Source organism: Colossoma macropomum, unplaced genomic scaffold (genome assembly GCF_904425465.1).
Source record: "Colossoma macropomum unplaced genomic scaffold, Colossoma_macropomum, whole genome shotgun sequence".
Lineage (NCBI taxonomy): Eukaryota > Metazoa > Chordata > Actinopteri > Characiformes > Serrasalmidae > Colossoma > Colossoma macropomum.
In genome coordinates this window covers 15,230,741-15,249,832 of record NW_023494810.1, presented here as the reverse complement: position 1 = coordinate 15,249,832, position 19,092 = coordinate 15,230,741, and the positions used below count along the sequence as shown (strand labels likewise).

Here is a 19,092-nt window from a genome sequence, read left to right as displayed (position 1 = left end):
TTTTACTGCAGATCCTCATTTGTTTTAATGAGAAAGACTTTCTGGTGGGACTCATTCTTGGTGGTACCCTGCCCCACTCCACGGTGGTTCATGTGCCGTGATTAATAAAAAAACAATTTCAATTCTTGCGTAGAATGCCTGCTTGTCTGCCTTAGAGTTACAGCTGTGTTTAAGTGTAACATGTCCCAGTACGCCACCTAGGGGACAAAAAGAGAGATGTTTCTATCTAGCTGTTTGAAAGCTGCGTGTGTATATCCAAAAGTCAGAGATCACATTGAATATGTGAGTTTGTTTTCATTTAATCCTGAAAATAAACAAAGTAATATTTTGGAATCTTAAAAAAATTTAAATTATGTTGATTGATACAAAAATGTCTGACTGTTTTTTTTCTGATCTCTTCCAGTGAAGCTCGTGTTCAGACACTCAGCTCTGGATGATCTGCTGATTTCTGCTGATCTCTCTCTATCTCATATTATACACCGATCAGGCATAACATTATGACCACCTCCTTGTTTCTACGCTCATTGTCCATTTTATCAGCTCCAAATACAATCATAGACTGTAGTCCATCTGTTTTTCTGCATACTTTGTTAGCCCCCTTTTACCCTGTTCTTCAGTGGTCAGGACCCCCATGGACCCTCACAGAGCAGGGACTATTTGGGTGGTGGAGTTTTTAAACACCTCAGTGTCACTGCTGGACTGAGAATAGTCCACCAACCAAAATTATCCAGCCAACAGCGTCCTGTGGGCAGCGTCCTGTGACCACTGATGACTAGAGGATGACCGACACAAACTGTACAGCAGCAGATGAGCTATTGTCTCTGACTTTACATCTACAAGGTGGACTGACAAGGTAGGAGTGTCTAAAGAGTGGACAGTGAGTGGACACAGTGTTTAAAAACTCCAGCAGCACTGCTGCGTCTGATCCACTCGTACCAGCACAACACACACTAACACACCACCACCATGTCAGTGTTACTGCAGTGCCGAAAACGATCCGCCACCCAAATAGTACCTGCTCTGTGATGGTTCATGGGGGTCCTGACCACTGAAGAACAGGATAAAAGGGGGCTAACAAAGTATGCAGAGAAACAGATGGACTACAGTCTGTAATTGTAGAACTACAAAGTGCACCTATATAGTAAGTGGAGCTGATAAAATGGACAATGAGCGTAGAAATGAAGAGGTGGTCATAATGTTACGCCTTATCGGTGTGTGTATATATATGTATATATATATACACACACACACATTGAATAATTCAGTTAAGTTATTCAGGTTTTACCAAGAATGGACATAGAGTATTATGGTAAACTGGGAGTGTTTGTGCTGTCATCCTGCTGCTCTCACATGCTCACTCAGGTTTGTTGACGGTGGAGCGCAGGAGTGCTGACATCTCAGGGAGCCCTCATGTCTATGTTACCCTCTGGCTTTCCCTTTTAGTTAGGCTGTAGTAACTACACCTACCAGAGTCTCTGATGTACTCTGTTAACACTGTATACTGTAATCAGTCTGTATTAAACAAATCTCACAGTCTGTGTGTTTATTTGCCGAGTTGAACCCATCCTGCGCGGCCCGATGCTGTTGTTCATCAGTCTTGATCGGGTGCCCACTGCTCGCCCGCCTTCTGGACCGGTTTGACCACCATGAAGCTTCTCGCCGTACAACGATGTGCAAGCCTCACCTGCATGAACTGACCCTTGTGATGATACTACTGCTGCTGCTGTACAGACTCAAACTCTCTAATTATAACCATTGCTTCACCTGTTTTTCCCCATTTCTGTATTTTAATAGCTTATAATAACGTTGTTTGCTATTCGTTGTCGACGAGAGGAGGATGGGTTCCCCTTATGAGTCTTGGTTCCTCTCAAGGTTTTTTCCTCTTGCTTTTAGGGAGTTTTTCCAGCCACTGTCGCCATTGGTGACGCTCATGGGGGCTTGGACCCAGATTTTTCTGTAAAGCTCCATTGTGACAATGCCTGTTGTAAAAATCGCTGCATAAATAAATTCAAAGTTTCAAAGTCAAAGTTTAGTCATAATTAAGTTGTGAGAGTACATTCTCTTATTCCAACAGAAAAAATACACCAATCAGGCATGACATTATGATCACCTCGTTTCTACACTCATTGTCCATTTTATCAGCTCCACTTACTATATAGGTGCACTTTGTAGTTCTACAATTACAGACTGTAGTCCATCTGTTTCTCTGCATACTTTGTTAGCCCCCTTTTACCCTGTTCTTCAGTGGTCAGGACCCCCATGGACCCTCACAGAGCAGGTACTATTTGGGTGGTGGATCATTCTCAGCACTGCAGTAACACTGACGTGGTGGTGGTGTGCTAGCGTGTGTTGTGCTGGTACGAGTGGATCAGACGCAGCAGTGCTGCTGGAGTTTTTATCCATTCACTGTCCACTAACACACCACCACATCAGTGTTACTGCAGTGCTGAGAATGATCCACCACACAAATAGTATCTGCTCTGTGAGGGTCCATGAGGGTTCCTGACCACTGAAGAACAGGGTAAAAGGGGGCTAACAAAGTATGCAGAGAAACAGATGGACTACAGTCTGTAATTGTAGAACTACAAAGTGCACCTATATAGTAAGTGGAGCTGATAAAATGGACAATGAGTGTAGAAACAAGGTGGTGGTTATAATGTTATGACTGATCGGTGTAGTTTTAAAAAGTAAATGCTTTTTATTACAGACAGTCTTAGCAGTCTGATTAACTTGGTGCTCACAGAACTTTATTAGGATACTTACTGTAGGAATGGAGACATATAGCTATACATAAGGTACAGGACGGCTGTCAGGACAAAACCTTCTTTTGTTTTTCTCCATTTTTTTATATATGATCTGAAAACACTAGCTTTACATTATATTGGGTCAAACCTTCATGATGAATGGACCAACACAAATGATGCAGAATTAGTTGGGGGAAAAAAGTTATTGTTTTAGATCTACAAGGTATTGTCCCAACAGCAACATTATATACACTTAAAAAAACAGTAATACAGATTGTTTTTTACAATCCCCACATAATTCAGTGTGTGAGATGTAAACAAAGTGATTCAGACTGGTTTGGTGTGAAATGGTTCAGATTTCTTTACAGTGGATAGGAACCAGGGGTCACCATGACTACAACACAAGTATCGACATTTTATTTACTATCCAAAACCAGTGAACCTACACCTGTCTGAGTTTTATATGGAATGTTGATAGAAAAAAAGTGGAAAATCTAAAATAATAAGTTTCTTTGGGGACTATTTTGCCTGCATATCATGTACCCCGTAGGCGGCACGGTGGCGCTGTGGGTAGCGCTGTCGCCTCACAGCAAGAATGGCCTGGGTTCGATTCCCGGCTGGGCGACCAGGGTCATTTCTGTGTGGAGTTTGCCTGTTCTCCCCGTGTCTGCGTGGGTTTCCTCCCACAGTCCAAAAACATGCAGTCAGGCCAATTGGACATGCTGAATTGCCCCTAGGTGTGAGTGTGTGTGTGACTGTGTATGTCTGTCTGTCTGCCCTGTGATGGACTGGCGACCTGTCCAGGGTGTATCCTGCCTTCCGCCCAATGACAGCTGGGATAGGCTCCAGCACCCCACCGTGACCCAGAAGGATAAGCGGTTTAGATGATGTATGTATGTATGTATGTATCCCTCCACCATGCATGGAGTTTAAGGCTGAACTCTTCTCAAAACTATCTGAAAAAAATGATCTCAGATATCAGGCAGTACATTCATAACCATTTTATATAATAACTTTCTGTGAGGGAGCTTTTAGAGGTTGACGCCTGGTTCCCATCACCACCACCGTGAACAATTCTGACTCACTAAGTTTCTCTAGAACAGAGTGTTTCACACCAAACCACTCTGAATGACTCTGTTTACATCTTAACCACTGAATTATGTAGAATTTTTGTTATCCTTTAAGAACAGAAGCACTGAAAAACAACCATTCATTAGTGCAGAAAAGTCTTTATGACTTTAAGGAAAATAATAAATAACTGAGCACAGTAGAAGTCCATGAAGTTCATCATGTTTGGTGTCACAGCTCAGTCCAGTGGTTGTAGTCTAAGGATTGGAATGTCCTCCTGGTTCACATTAGGGTCCCACTGCAGAATGTCTGAATGGGAGAACATATCTGAACATGGTAACTGACCAAGTTCATACCTTCACAGCTGCAGTTTATCCTCACTTAGATTAACACTTCCAGCACAACAACACAGCATGTCACAAAGTGTGCATTATCACTGCAGGCTTACAGGAACACGTTCCTCTCAACCCCGTCCAGCATCTTTGGTGGAAGATCTGCTCACAGCGCGACTGTTCAGCTGTCCAATCTGCAGCGAGTCACTTCTGGATGGAGAAACGTTCATGAACAGTGCGTTCTGTGTCTTGTAGAACCTCATGCTCAAGCCAGTTCATGCTGTTCTGAAGGTCAAATAAGGATCAACACTTTGTTGTATAATAATTACACAATCACACAAGAAAGAGAAGGTCAGGACCTATTTTTCTCATAATGCTAACAGCTGCTTTCATTAGAACAGACAGTTTGTGTCTGATAAAAATGTCCAGACAGCCCAATTTAGTCATGGCCAGGTTCCTGCGTTAGCTAGAACAGTGTTTCTCAGTGCTGGTCCTGGAGGCCCACTGCCTTGCACATTCAGCATTCTCCCTGCTTTAACCAAAAATATTTAACATAAGGCCTTACCTGAACTGAAGCCCAGAGGTGTGTAACTAGACCCACAACCACTTGTAGCCCCCCAACAGGTTCGAGCACCCCAGCTTTAGCACACCCACTTCAACTCAGTAAGAGGCTGTTAATGGGCAGATTAGCTGGATCAGCTGTGCTGGAAGCAAGAAAACTCTAAACCGTGCAGGGCAGTGGGCCTCCAGGACCAGCACTGAGAAACACTGGCTAGATCAGATGATGCTACCAGGCTGGGAGGTGAATCTGTTAACATCATTGGAGTTCAACACACTCGAAGGAGAACGTTAACTGCCAATTCTGTTACGTTCACTAACAGATGGCCACGTTGGCTAACATTGAGCTGAGTGATGTGGGGAGGGAGGACCTACCTACCCAGAGAGGGACAAACCTGCTACATTCTCTTGGACTCCTGGCCATGGATAGTTGTGGCTTCACCGGGGATCAAACTCCCTGCACCAAAACCTAGGCCTTGTTCAGACTGCCAGCCCAAATCTGATTGTCATATCCAGATTGTATCCAGCAAAAAAAACACAGTTTCTGAGATCCAAACCACATTTGGAGGTGGTTTGAAATGCAACTCTAGTCGGATGTTTACAGATACGTCTCAGTCTGGACGCTCAGATTGGATTTTAAGGTCACTGCGTCACTCGCAACGCAACAAACAACAACGTCAAATCTAGAGTGACAGAAGTGCTGGGATTCAAGAAGAGCGGCAAATATTTATGCTTATGTCGTTACCACATCAACCCAAGTGGATAGGCTGGTGATGTCTGGACACACAAATCTGATCTGATCACATACAAATAACAGAGCAGACAGTCAACCCAAAAGATCTGATTTGAGAAACAAATCGATTTGCCTGCAGTCTGAACACAGTCTTAGTTGCACCACTCGGGAGTCCCAAACAGCTCGTCCAGCTGAGTTCAGCTGCACCCACTGCTGACACAGCTTGCATAACCTCCATAGAAAAGCACTGACCAAAAGTATCGGACACTCTGGAGCAGCTGCACATGATCCTAAGGTCACCATGCCCATGGCCAAGCATGGGCTACAGGGGCATAAAGACCCCCAGCATTGGGCTGTGGAGCAGTGGAACTGGAGTGATTGCAGTGTTTTCTGGAGTGATTGAGCTCTATCCAATACCTTTGGGCCGAGTTGGAGTGATCCAGAACTGACTATCCAGCATCAGTACCTGACCTTACTAATACTGAATCAAATCCCCACAGCAATGTTCCAACATCAAATGTAAAGCCCTCCCAGAAGAGGCTGTTACTGCTGCACAAACTCACTATTAATACCCTTCATTTCAGAAGGAATGCTGGAGGAACCGGCGTCTGCAGACTGTTGAAGGTACGGCTCCTCCCTCTTGGTGCATTTATGGGTCTTTAAATTGTTAGAGGACCTGAAACTCTTGCTGCACTCCGAACAGTGGTACGGTTTCTCTCCAGTGTGGATGCGCTGGTGTAGATGGAAATTGCTGTGCTGATTAAAACTCTTGCCGCACTCCGAGCAGTAATACGGCTTCTCTCCTGTGTGGATGCGCTGGTGAGCTTGGAGATGAATGTTCTGACTAAAGCTCCTCCCGCAGTCTGAGCAGTGATACGGCTTCTCTCCTGTGTGGATGCGCTGGTGTTTTGTGAGGGTACCTGCTTGTCTAAACGTCTTTCCGCAGTCTGAGCAGCGGTACGGTTTCTCTCCAGTGTGGATGCGCTGGTGTAGATGGAAATTGCTGTGCTGATTAAAACTCTTGCCGCACTCCGAGCAGTAATACGGCTTCTCTCCTGTGTGGATGCGCTGGTGAGCTTGGAGATGAATGATCTGATTAAAGCTCCTCCCGCACTCCGAGCAGTGATACGGCTTCTCTCCTGTGTGGATGCGCTGGTGTTTTTTGAGGGTACCTGCTTGTCTAAACGTCTTTCCGCAGTATGAGCAGTTGTGTGGTTTCTCTCCGGTGTGGATCCGCTGGTGCAGCTGCAGATCGCTCTGTCGTTTAAAACTCTTCCCACAGTCCGAGCAGCGACACGGCGTTTCTGCCATGTGAACACTCTGGTGTTTTTTGAGGGCACTTCCATCGCTATAGCTCTTCCCGCACTCTGAGCACCAGTATGGTTTCTCTTCTGTGTGGACACGATGGTGTAATTGGAGATGACTCTGCTGACTGAAGCTCCTCCCACACTCTGAGCACTGATACGGTTTCTCTCCTGTGTGGATGCGCTGATGTGTTTCCAGATCCCCTTCTAGATTAAAACTCTTTCCACAGTGTGAACAGTGATACGGTTTCTCTCTCTGTAGCTGCAGATCACTCTGTGGAGGGGAACTCTTCCCACTCTCCGAGTGCTCATATAGGTCCTCTTCCGTATGAACGTTCTGGTGCTGTTTGGGGGTACTCCCGTCTCTACTCTTCTCGAACTCCGAGCAGGAATACGGCTTCTCTTCTTCGTGGATCTTCTGGTGTTTTAGGAGATCGCTCAGCTGAGTAAAAGTTCTTCCGCACTCTGAGCAGCAGTGACGTCTCTCCTCATTGGTACTCTTCTGCCTTCGTCTGCGAGATGCATCAGTGCGGAGAGCACCAGAGGACGTCTGTAGAGCAGCCGAACTTCTTTGGGACTCCATATTCTTGTATTTGATTCCTCCTGATTTCAGTAGTGAGGCTTTTGCCTCTTGCTGACCTTGCTGATGTGTTTGTGCACGTAGGTTTGAGCTCTGTAGGAAAGTGGACACTAAGACCAGGAGGAGACTTCTAACAGGACATCATGTGTTTCTGGAGGAGAGAAAAAAAAGAAAATATTCAAAATGTGAAATGTAACAAAAATAAATTAAAGTCCACTCACTGTTGGAAATCACCCAATCTGTTCCTGAAAAACAGTAAAACAATGCTAGAAATGCCAAAAAGCACTGCTCCACTACTTTACTGCTCCATCTGAATTCATTGAGACCTATCAGAGAGACATCTGGATGGATGTTCCTCTCACTCTGAGCCTTTACAGCACTCAAGCAGAACTAAACATAGTGGGGCAAATGCAGAAAATCCAGATTGTTTAGCCCAACAGGTACAAATTTACCTTTGTAGGTTCTGAGAATCAGACAGGAGTTCCAGTAGCAGCTAAACCAACTGAAGCAGCACTCAAAGGAGAGATTATCAGAGGAGAGTCCAAACCTGTGGTCTCACTTCTACAGTTAGATTAGGAAACAGAGCACAGCTACAAATCTGTGATCACACTTTTTGTCATCAGTTCCACTGCTGTACCGGAAACAGTGGAGACCAACGATCAGAACAATCAGAACTAACAGCTCCTCTTTTGTGGACACCTTTGTTTACACTTACTGTAACACCAGTATCGTGTGGGAGATCAAATCTCCACCACGCAACCTCCTCAAAGCTCTTCATACTGTCATGAGCTCTGCTGTGCAGCAGGAAACGGACACAGAGAGTCAAACAGGGTCCAGAGAGTTCTGGGTTTGGATTAATAACCACATCATGCCGTACTGCACCATCTGGTGATAAAGCTCCACTGGGATTAGACGAAAAAACATTTCAGAACCAAAATTTGATACTAGTCACTGCTGCTGTTCCATCTGCCTCCTAGTCTCTCTGGACAACACAGGATCTTGTATCAAGAACATCTGTGGACGACCATGAGACATTTTGGGCTGACTGTTGGTACTGTCCAAAATTATAGTATTTTAAGAATATTGCACTCAGAAAGTTGGGTTATGTAACGGAGGGAACGCAGCGATCCACACTCAGGTTTGTGTGATGCCTATTGTTTGTGTGATTTTTATGTGTAGATATGGCAAAGAACCTGTTCTGGTCAAATAACCTGTAGATGTGATTGGTTTTATAATAAGCTTATTTCATTTAACAGTTTGAGGAGATTGTACGGTTATGTAGTAGTTACTTATTTACAATAATTGTTTTGTAGCTAGGTAAGTTATAGCACTCCTTAATCCGTGTAGATATTCATAATAGGAATTTTCCCGTTCCATCTTAAATGGTGCAGCTTCTTGTTCATATTTTCCCGTTCCACCTTAAATGGCGAATAGGAAGCCAGCTTTAGCTTCGTCCTTCCTACTGTTTTTTGGGGGGGGTTATTTTATTAAGATTAGAAGTGTTCGTGATATTATGTTGCTACCGGAGCTCGCGCTGAACTCGGTTTTTAATATCAGGTGCAGACTAAATATTTTCCTGCCAGTCCGGACGGCTAATTAGAACGATCAGTTACTGAAGAAATAAAAGCTACCGAGAGCAGTCCATGCAACATAGATTAATCCACATCTGAGGATTATAACAAAACAAATTTGGTGAAAATCGGTTTAGTAATAAGGAAGTTGTGGCCGATTTAATCCTGAGAACTCATCATCTCTCAGTACAAGTGAACTTGTTCACAAGCGGATCTTGACCGCTCCAACATGGCGGACGCGCAGACGTATCGCTTCAGATAGAGAACAACAGACAACACGGCATCTAGCTATGTGTATCTATGGTACGGATGTAGCGTAAGTTAGCACGGATGCAATCCCCCTAATCCTGAAGATCCAGCTCCAAAAACCTAACAGACTGTTCCTCTTTACTGTAACCGAACTGATGATATTAATAATCTCTTTATTTTGCTGCCGTTTTTCCAACATTCACACACAATTACACATTTTATATTCACTTTGGATCATATCTGTAAATCTGTACATATTTCAGCTTTGCACGTTTAATGACATCATCTGTTTATGCACATTGTTTTCTTACTGGTTTATAAACTGAATAAACTGATAACAGATCACAGAAATACCTGTATATAAATAAATGATCTCTAAGTGAGGAGCTCTTACCTTAAGCAGAGCAGATCTTCTGCTGCTCTTCTGCTGGATCGGTGCAGATCTTCTGTTTCTTCGCTGGTGGATCAGAGCAGATCTTCTGTATCTCCGCTGCTGGATCAGTTCAGATCTTCTGTTTCTCTTCTGGTTAATTAGAGCAGATCTTCTGCTTTTCACCTGGTGGATCAGAGCAGATCTTCTGCTTCTTATCTGGGGGATCAGAGCAGATCTTCTGTATCTCCGCTGCTGGATCAGTTCAGATCTTCTGTTTCTCTTCTGGTTAATCAGAGCAGATCTTCTGTTTTTCACCTGGTGGATCAGAGCAGATCTTCTGCTTCTTATCTGGGGGATCAGAGCAGATCTTCTGTTTCTCTGCTGCTGGATCAGTGCAGATCTTCTGTTTCTCTTTTGGTGAAACAGAGCAGATCTTCTGCTTTTCACTTGGTGGATCAGAGCCGAGCTTCTGTTTCTCTGCTGGTGCATCAGAGCAGATCTTTTGTTTCTGTTGTATCTGATTTTCTGCTTCTAAATCTTCTGCTTCTCCGCTGCTTAGCGCCCCCTGGTCGGCTGCAGGAGCTTCACACCGGAAACACGTGGTCACCGAGTCTGGAGGAGCCCCGCCCCCTTCGCTGTGATTGGATAGTGGCTCAGAAGAGCTCTCCGCTGATGAGTCAGTTTAGACGATGCACCCTGAGGTTCATAACCGAGATTATTGATCTTAACCTGTGATTAATAAAAAGATGAGATTAATTACAGATAATATTATTCATTATTCACTGATTGAAACAGAAGGGCTGTAAAAGCGGATCTGCTAACACTGCTTAACTGAGTATCAGACTGAGATAAAAGCTTCACTCGAAACAGACACCCTGAATGACAGAGCGGAGTGAACGAGTTCCTGAAGGAGTGAAAACGCAGTAAAGAGTGAATGTGAAGCAGAATATTCTTCTAATCTGATAGCAGCTCTGTTTATAATTCATTACTGAGAGCAGAGCGACATTTTAATGTCTGTTTTACTATTAAACAGTGATTTGATACACAGCACTGACTGCAGGACTCTCTATTACTGTCAAAATAAAAGCCCTCTCTCCCCAAACGTTGCCATCTAGACAACAGCAGAGATTAAAGATGAACAATTGAACAAAAAGAAAAACAGCAATCATTTTGGACCGCAATCAAACCCATTTACTTCCATAAAGGACAGTATTTCTGTTTTTTTTTTCCATGCTTGCTAAGTAAGAGGTTCTATAATTCAAGAAAAGCTGTTTAACTTTTAAGCCAAATTTTAAGCACAATGTTCGTTAAATTAATGTGGATTAATTATTTTTAAGATGTTTGATTGCACTGCCTGCTCCAAAATTAAAACACCTGTTATATTTAATAGCAGCAGCAATGGACAACTGCAGGACTCCATTACTGTCAAAATAAAAGCCCTCACCGATCAGACGCCACATTCTGGAGGACAGTAGCAACAAATTTTATAAAATAAAAGGTCAAATACAAAAACAATTTAAGAAAGTTTTGAACTACAACTATTATTCAATACATTTTCATTAAATAGAAACTGGACTGTGGACCTAACAAGCACCACAGTGCTGATTCAGTTTACTGCCGTTCCACAACATTCTAAGTTCCTGTTTAATGAGTGTGCAGTAAGTTAAGGTTAATGAGGCCTTGGCCAATAAATAGAAGGGAAATTCCACCAAATTTTGTGAAGCGTCTGCATAATTGAGTGTTTGAGATAACTACAACACAAATATAGACCTTTTATTTACTATCCAAAACCACCAGAGAACCTACATGTCTTCTGAGATTTATATGTAATGTTGATGATGGGGTAAATAGTGGAAAATCTAAAATAAGTTTTCTTTGCTTCACGATGCCCTGCATGCAAACCGCCACCATTAATAGCTTAAAAACACATTTAAAAACATTACAAATGAGTGAAACTGAATGAAGAAAAATTAAATGATAAAATCTGTTTTAAACTTTGTATTTATTCACACAAACTCATTATTATAGTTGTTTTAATAAGGCATCACAATATATACAGACATAGAAATTTTATATATTATATAATGAATACCATATTTCAGTTACGTCTCCACTAACATGTCACTCACTACGACTACAAGCCTGAATAAAGTTATGGTGAAGTGAATCCGTGTTAATGCTATAGCGGTTACGGGCTCCTTCTTGGGTAAATAACTATTTCTTCTAACTGTTATACAGACTCTGCTCTGTAGAGTTAGTAGAATCACACTGTTGCCATAAAAACTGTATTTTTCTAATATAAACTCATAAAGAGGAACTGATCAGCTGAGTGTGAAAAATACAACACAATACAAACAGAATAACTGATACTGCTGTAGGTATTATAAATGAATTCTGAATGAATATACATCTTTACCACATCGTTTTGCCCCAAAGCGCACCATAAACATTCAGTTTATCGTAGCGTCTGCAGAAAACAGCGTTCAGTACCGACAGGCCAGACCTCGACTCTCACCTCCTACTCTTTTACTCTCGCCTCTGCTTTCTTCTGAACAGCATCTACTGCTTTCCTTCATCACAGCATTTACAAAAATATAGACTCTATTCTTAATAACAAACCTCAGTAGGTTAGTGAGCCGACGGGCTGACAGGGAGTACAAAATTCACTAATCAGTGAAGGACAATGTTAAAAGCACTGGTTAATTAAACAATTAACTCCTTAATTAATTATATGATGCAAAATTAAAACAGTAATAGTGGTGGCACATGAGTTTCAGCAGATAACTGCTTAAAGATCATTAGTTCAGTATTAACATTTTGTCAGTATTTAGTGCTAACACACCATGTGTCCAGTACATCAGTTAAAACTTCAGGCAATTCCTGTGTACCTTCACTGTAAAACTCGTTCAATTTCCTCTATTAAGTTTTAATTCATTAATAAGATAAGTTTCAACCTTATTTATGATTGTAATGAATCTAAAATGATTCGATTTTGGCTAGAGAAGGCACTGATCTAATGTCAGGTATCATTAACTTTTTTTTATCAAGATTAGTAGCCTCAAAGAAGAAACGGTCAGATTGATATCGGCCAATACTCAAAGTTTCAATGTCAGATCGGTATCAGTATCACTGATACTCAAGGTTTCAGTATCCGGTCGGTATCCACACTGTATGTTTCAATATTGGTATTGGAAAATCGTACCATATCCATTATTGACTGTTACAGAAAAAATCAATTAGCAGCAATGATCCTGATCATTTTCACATCATCCATAACAGAAAAGTACAAACAGCAACGATTCAGAATCAGAACTGAAGAGCCTTCCAGAATGAACAGAGTGAGAAACGCAGTTTACAGTCCAAACTTCCATCAGTCAGTGGAGAGCGGATCGTTTTTCTGAAAAAGTTTAGAATAATTCCCCATCACTCACTCTCTCTCTCTCACTCACACACACACACACACACACAGTTTATCCGTAGTTGTAGGTGAAGTTGTAGGTGCTGGGCTCCTTGGGCACAGGGGGCGGGGCCTCAGGGATGGTGATGTTCTCTAGGTCGAGGAGGCGGAGCTTCATCTCCATGCTAATGAGCGTGTCGAGGTCGCTGCGCGTGAGGTCACTTCCCATCTCTCTGCCCAACAGCGCACACAGTCCGTCCGTCCAGATACAGTACTGATCACCACAATGACCGCAAGAAATTACACAAACACACAAACATACAGGACACGTCAGGTACACAAAAAAACACATAATCAAACACAAACTATCCATACGCACTATCACAGCACGACCATCTCCATACGCATCCCTACAAAGCTAAAATGAGGGATGTACTGAGTCAGAGTGGGTTTGTGTGTTTATGTTTGAAGAGCATGTTTCCTTCACGAACAATAAAGTTTGTGTAATCTAATCCAAAACTTTCACTTTTTACAGACTCGTTTTGTTCCTCCACTTCAGACGGATTACTGATCACTACGCACTGTGACCACCACTGTTAACATAAAGATCAAACTCTCCACCTGATTCCTCAACTCTAATAACCTTCCGACCCGTACTCTGTGACATCATACTGCCCTGCTCTAGTGGGACTCACCTCATATTTGCTGGGTGCCACAAAGTTGAGAGCCTCATCAGGATCATAGAGGATGGAGAACGCCAACTCTAGAACCTCCTAAATAATAACCCACACACACACACACACACACACACACACACACACAGCAAAACAACACATTTAACTGTGTCACTAATCTGAAGCAGCTCTGTTCACAGAAGAACACAGTCAGATTGTTACCTTCACTCTGTAATCAAGAGGTTTAGTTTACATGAAAAGGTGAGTAAAGCTCTGCTGGAGTGGATTAGATTAATCTGGGGAGGGGAGGTTCTCTAATCTGAGAGATTACAGACAAGAACTGATTTTATATATCCAGTATGAGTCTGCAATGTCTGTAGCTTTTACAAGTCTGCTCAGCAAGGTGCGAAATACAGGGGGTCCTGGGAAGCTCTGAGACCCCCTAAATAACCCCCTAAATAACCTCTTGGACCCCCTGAATGTCTCCAAATCTAAATTCTTGGATTCAGTGAAGCTCACTGTTTATCTGCTTCACCCACAATCAGCTTCTGTCTTTGGTGTTCTTAACTAACTAGAGCTGCAGCACTGCTCTGCCTCAGGGTGGCACTGTAGAAGACTGGTTCACCCTGTTGGTGCTTCATAGTCTAGAAACTGTAACTCTGCCTGGATTCCTTTGAAAAACTTTTCTGAAAATCTGAAAACCAGAAGGAGAAACTCTCTCCCACAGAAACAACTTTTCTCAGCTGCCTGAAACGCCTGGTTGGAATTCCAGTCTTTTTCCTTTGTTTCAAGATGACGCAATCTTGTAACACAGCCCTTTCTGCCCGCCTACCGGCCAGCTCGGCACACCCTCACACAACGCGCAGCAGCTTCTGGAGGAGGAAGAGTGTGGTCAGTGTTGTAGCTGTGTGGAGAAGACGCTGACCGGACTTTTCAGGATTGACTCTGGATCAAACTGATACGGCAGAACCGACGCCGCTGGAGAAACAGCCACAGCACAGTTTATAGCTGCTCAGGAGAGAAGGGTCTGTCTGCAGACTGCAGGACAGGGGCGGAACGTAGAGGGGCGGATCCGCTCTAGAGGTCGACCAGTCAGAACAGAGTGGGCGAGCTGACCAATCGGAGCCCACTGGGCTCATCATGAGGTGGGGTTTAAAGACACTGGAGCTCTAACAGAGCGTTTCAGACAGAGGGTAACTAGAGATGTACAGTATGAGGAAAATAATGTGTTTTTGGTTTTAGGTGATGTACCTTGTTCTGTTTCAGTGCACTTTTCTCCTTCATGTGTGGACAGTCCTTCCCAGTCACTACAGATTTAATATCGGACACTGGGACTGTAAGAGAACAAGAACAGAATAAACCAGTCAAAATTGGCTCAAACTACACAAATATGACCAGTAGAGAACCCTCAGAGCCTTCTAGACCTTCAGAGAAGGCCTAATGATTTCTGGAACTGAATCTCTGTAATGTTTAGTTCATCTCTATTTAATAGAATCATTGATTTTGTTGCATTTAAAATTACGACTTACAACGTTAGTATTGTACTAATGTGATTCAGGGGTTAAAATCTTGAAGCAGAAAATGATCCAGTCAGGATTGTTCTCTCTGTGGTATCTAGGCAGATACAGCCAAGCTGCTCTCCCATTGGTTAGACTTTAAGGAGCTGGACTGAAAGCCTTACATGCTAAATTACTTATCAACATAATTAGGAAATGACAGAATGAACCAATCACACTTTAGGACCAATTTCATAAGAAAAAAAACATCCTTCTGGAGGTTCTAGATACGTCACTGACTGTGAATACAAGCTGTAGCCAAAGCAGGGTAGTTGTTAGGAATGTTAAACAGCAGCAGCAGCTCTATGACTGAAAGAGTCACTGTAAAACTGATACATACAAACTCAGATATAAAATAAAATATAAATAAGCTTCAGATAAAACATAAGAAAATGATTTTCAAAAGCTTCAAATGTCCTAATGTTTTTAATCTAGATCAGCCCAAAAAGGTTCACGCATTTAATTCATACAATAGCTTAGTGCTAACATACTACTAGAATCCCATAGGGGTGCTAGCAGAAATTAGCATTAACCTAGAGGTGGGATTTTTTTTATTTTAAACACAAAATTTTGATATTCATTCCCAAACTGAAGGCCTGGCTCACCACTGGACATGATCGCATCTGTACCATAATATGAAATGTAAATACCATTTTGTCATAATTCACTCACTTTTGTCTGTCAGCAGTTCAAAAGGCACCTCGCCTTGTGGAGACTCATCAAGGTCACCGTAGTGCAGAACTTTATGGTTCAAAGAGAGACGACAGAACCAGAACTTCTCTGAGGGAGAGGAAACAAAGTGAGACTGCATCAGTAATACAGATTAAGGATAAGAGAGAGATTCATGATCCGTCTGAAAATCTGAGCTCTTCTGAAATTAAGGTGTTAATAGTGAGTTTGTGCTGCAGTAACAGCCCCTACTCTTCTGGGAAGGCTTTATGCTAGATGTTGGAACATTGCTGTGAGGATCTGATTGAGCATTAGTAAGGTCAGGTACTGATGTTGAATTGTCAGTTCACTCCAACTTATCCCAAAGGTATTGGATGGAGCTCCATCACTCCAGAGAACACAGTTCCACTGCTCCACAGCCCAATACTGGGGGGCTTTATACCCCTCTAGCCCACGCTTGGCATTGGACATGGAGATTTTAGGATCATGTGCAGCTGCTCCAGAGCGTCCCATTCTATTGGTCAGTGCTTTTCTATGGAAATTATATGAGCTGCTAGGGCTGGTAAGGCTGTCTGGATACCTCTGGATGTGTAGTGTACATGTTAGATAGCTCCAGTTGGAGCTGTTACCTTGTCTTCGGCGGTTTCCCAGCTTGCGGAAGCAGCTTCCCTCACACAGGCGGTTCAGCCTCTGCTGTTTAATCAGCTCCAGAATCTCAGGCTGGATTCGCTCACGGAGCTCACTGACCAGAAAACCACAGAAGAGGTCATTGAGCAACCATTCTGTTAGTGTGGAAAAGCCTAAAGAACTTAAAAAAACCTATAAATCCCTTCCTGTCTGACTCCAGCTCCTGATAGAACTCCTACAGTGAGCGTTTCCCTCTAAAGAGCCTCAGCCTGTTACTCACATAATGGGTGCAGACTGGAAGTCATCCTGGCTCATCCTCTCAGACTGGCGCAGGCGGAGGATCTCAGAGTAGCTCAGGCTTCGGAGTTTACTCTTCAGCTGCTCCAGAGATGACGGCTTCATAGCCAGAGCTCTGGTGATCTGCTCCCGAACAACCTGCATCACCTGAACACAAGCAAATGCTGCATTATGGCATTCAGAGCGTTCCTCTGCTCAGCACAGCACAGTGTGGGTACAAACTCCTGATCACACATTCTGTCATCACTTCCACTCCCAGGTAACCTGTATCACACCTGAGTACCTGTGCTGAACTCTGTGACCCCACAGGGCGCAGAACACTGACTGCGAACTGTCCCCCATTGTCACTCTGAAGAACACCAGCTATACAGAGTCTCCTAATACAGAAACCAAATGCAGTAAAGGATAAATCTGAGTGTAAAGATTCTCTGCCATTTACTGTTTACACCAGCGTCATGAGAGAAGTGATGTCATCACACGACCTCCAGAGACCGAAAAGAAAAACCTCAAGAGAGCGGCCTCTTTATTGGAAACACCTGCTTGGTAATGCAGTTATTCAAACAGCCAATCATGTAGCAGCACTAGTCTCAGGACTAACATTACCCCTGTATGTCCTAGTGTTAAAGTTTGCGAACCTTCTACTCCAGACTTTTAACAGACTTTTCTTTTGTAACTTCACTGTCCGGAGCCAGAATACTGTTAATAATAAAAAAATTTTAAAAAATAAAAACAGGCCACTACTTTAATGTTTACACTGTTTTATAAGGCCTCATCAGGCAAGTCTAACAATGTTTTATAAAGTCACACTGAAGTTCAGTCTAGTTTATTCAAATATAACTGTACACCACCGTTCATCACTCTACCTACAGAGAGTGCAGCCTGTTATCTTACAGGTCACACAAAGTTCACTGTGACTGAAGGCGCACGGCACACAGGCTTCACTTTACTGAAGGTACAGAACCTCCGAAAAATACAGGAACACCTCCACTGAACTACACACTGCAGTAGAGAAAAACATACAGACATGTAACCATGGTAACCGCTATATTTCTGTCAGTTTTGTTCTGTAGACTCAGTCCTGTAGACGTTTTGTGTGCAGTAACACATGCACACCTTGTTGAAGTCCTCGGCTGTGGCTCTCATTTCTTTCCAGGTCTTGTTCAGTAGCTGAATGCAGACACAGAAGAACTCCTCCCAGGCTCGGTCGTGAGTGAAGAACATGGGGTGATAGTCATTGCAGCCTTCGTTTGCTGCAAAGACACAATGACATCATTGTACATCACCATACATCATCCACATCATCACTGAGCACCTCCTGCTGCTGTTATACTGATGATCTGCTAAGAACAGCGGAAAACCGAACACGGAGTTTCTTAAAACAGCCTTAAACTAAACAGACACTTTAACAGATTTAACCATTTAACTACATTTGTAACTATTTAAAATTTCATTAAAGTTCTTCTTTGAACTGTGATTCTCTCGTCTTCGTCCCTCTAAACTCTTTCGTATCTCCTAATTTGACAATTAATATAAATAATTTCTCTCCTGTTACTGGGTTAAATTAGTTCTCAGTGTGAAAACGGAGGAAATTAGACAAATAATGAATGACTCCATGCAGACAGGTCACCTGATTAGCTACTTATTGATTACTTTCTAATAAATAAATGCAGGTGTGTTGTAAGGTGTATAGATAACACACCAGACAGACTATATATTAGTGTATTTATTTTCTTTAATTGATAGATTTTTATGTTTTACTTTTAACAATTTAGTTTTAGTACTTTACCCATTTCTTTTTAATCATAGTTTGTTTCTGTTTATGTCCAGGCTGTTTATTCATTGTTGTTTTCGTACTGATTCTTCTGTATCAACCCTAAAATTAAAAAAAACAAAAACTTTCCACGTTTCCGATGATGTTTACTTTTTCAGGCATCCAGGAATGACATTTTTTAAGTAAAATGAAAACAAAAAAGAAAAAAAGTACAAAAAACAAATTAGCTGAAACTATACTGCTTCCACCTGCTGACCCTTTAAATGCTAGTGCCTGTCTTACACTGATGATGTCATATATGCACTGGATAGGTCAGCAGCTTCCCAGAATTCTTTAATTTTACCTGTTCTTATTTTTAATCAGTGGTCTTCGTATAAAAGTCTGCGTTGTAATGTGCGATCCTCAAGCTAAAGGAGGTTTGGCTATATTTAAATGGTTTAGTTATTTTATCCAGAGCTTACATTTTTCTCACTTTAGAGATGTGTGTTCATTAGAAGATAAAATAAGTAACTTCAAAGCAGAAGCAGTGCTTAAAAATCATCAAGACAATCATTGAGTGGGATGTTATTATTATTGATCAGGCCCTAAT

The 19,092-nt window shown here is 42.4% G+C and overlaps 2 protein-coding genes across 8 annotated transcripts in view; both read right to left on the bottom strand.

The window, feature by feature from the left end:
- Positions 1 to 5,937: 5,937 nt before the first annotated feature.
- On the bottom strand, positions 5,938 to 10,067 carry LOC118799591 (zinc finger protein 501-like). Its single transcript, XM_036559546.1, has 2 exons — positions 9,534 to 10,067; positions 5,938 to 7,470 (listed from the first exon to the last, which is right to left on the bottom strand). The coding sequence occupies exon 2, from the start codon at positions 7,320 to 7,322 to the stop codon at positions 5,979 to 5,981; it is 1,344 nt and encodes a 447-aa protein (XP_036415439.1). The 5' UTR covers positions 7,323 to 7,470; positions 9,534 to 10,067; the 3' UTR covers positions 5,938 to 5,978.
- Positions 10,068 to 11,495: 1,428 nt separating this feature from the next.
- Positions 11,496 to 19,092, bottom strand: part of elmo2 (engulfment and cell motility 2) — a 31,972-nt gene continuing 24,375 nt past the window's right edge. For all 7 annotated transcript variants that reach the window (XM_036559470.1, XM_036559471.1, XM_036559469.1 and 4 more), the window contains 7 exons: positions 17,846 to 17,982; positions 16,716 to 16,879; positions 16,438 to 16,550; positions 15,812 to 15,919; positions 14,835 to 14,917; positions 13,605 to 13,682; positions 11,496 to 13,183 (listed from right to left, as the gene is read on the bottom strand). In XM_036559470.1, the coding sequence (XP_036415363.1) occupies positions 12,983 to 13,183; positions 13,605 to 13,682; positions 14,835 to 14,917; positions 15,812 to 15,919; positions 16,438 to 16,550; positions 16,716 to 16,879; positions 17,846 to 17,982 (884 nt within the window). In that variant the 3' untranslated portion in view covers positions 11,496 to 12,982. The remainder of the gene's footprint in view (positions 13,184 to 13,604; positions 13,683 to 14,834; positions 14,918 to 15,811; positions 15,920 to 16,437; positions 16,551 to 16,715; positions 16,880 to 17,845; positions 17,983 to 19,092) is intronic.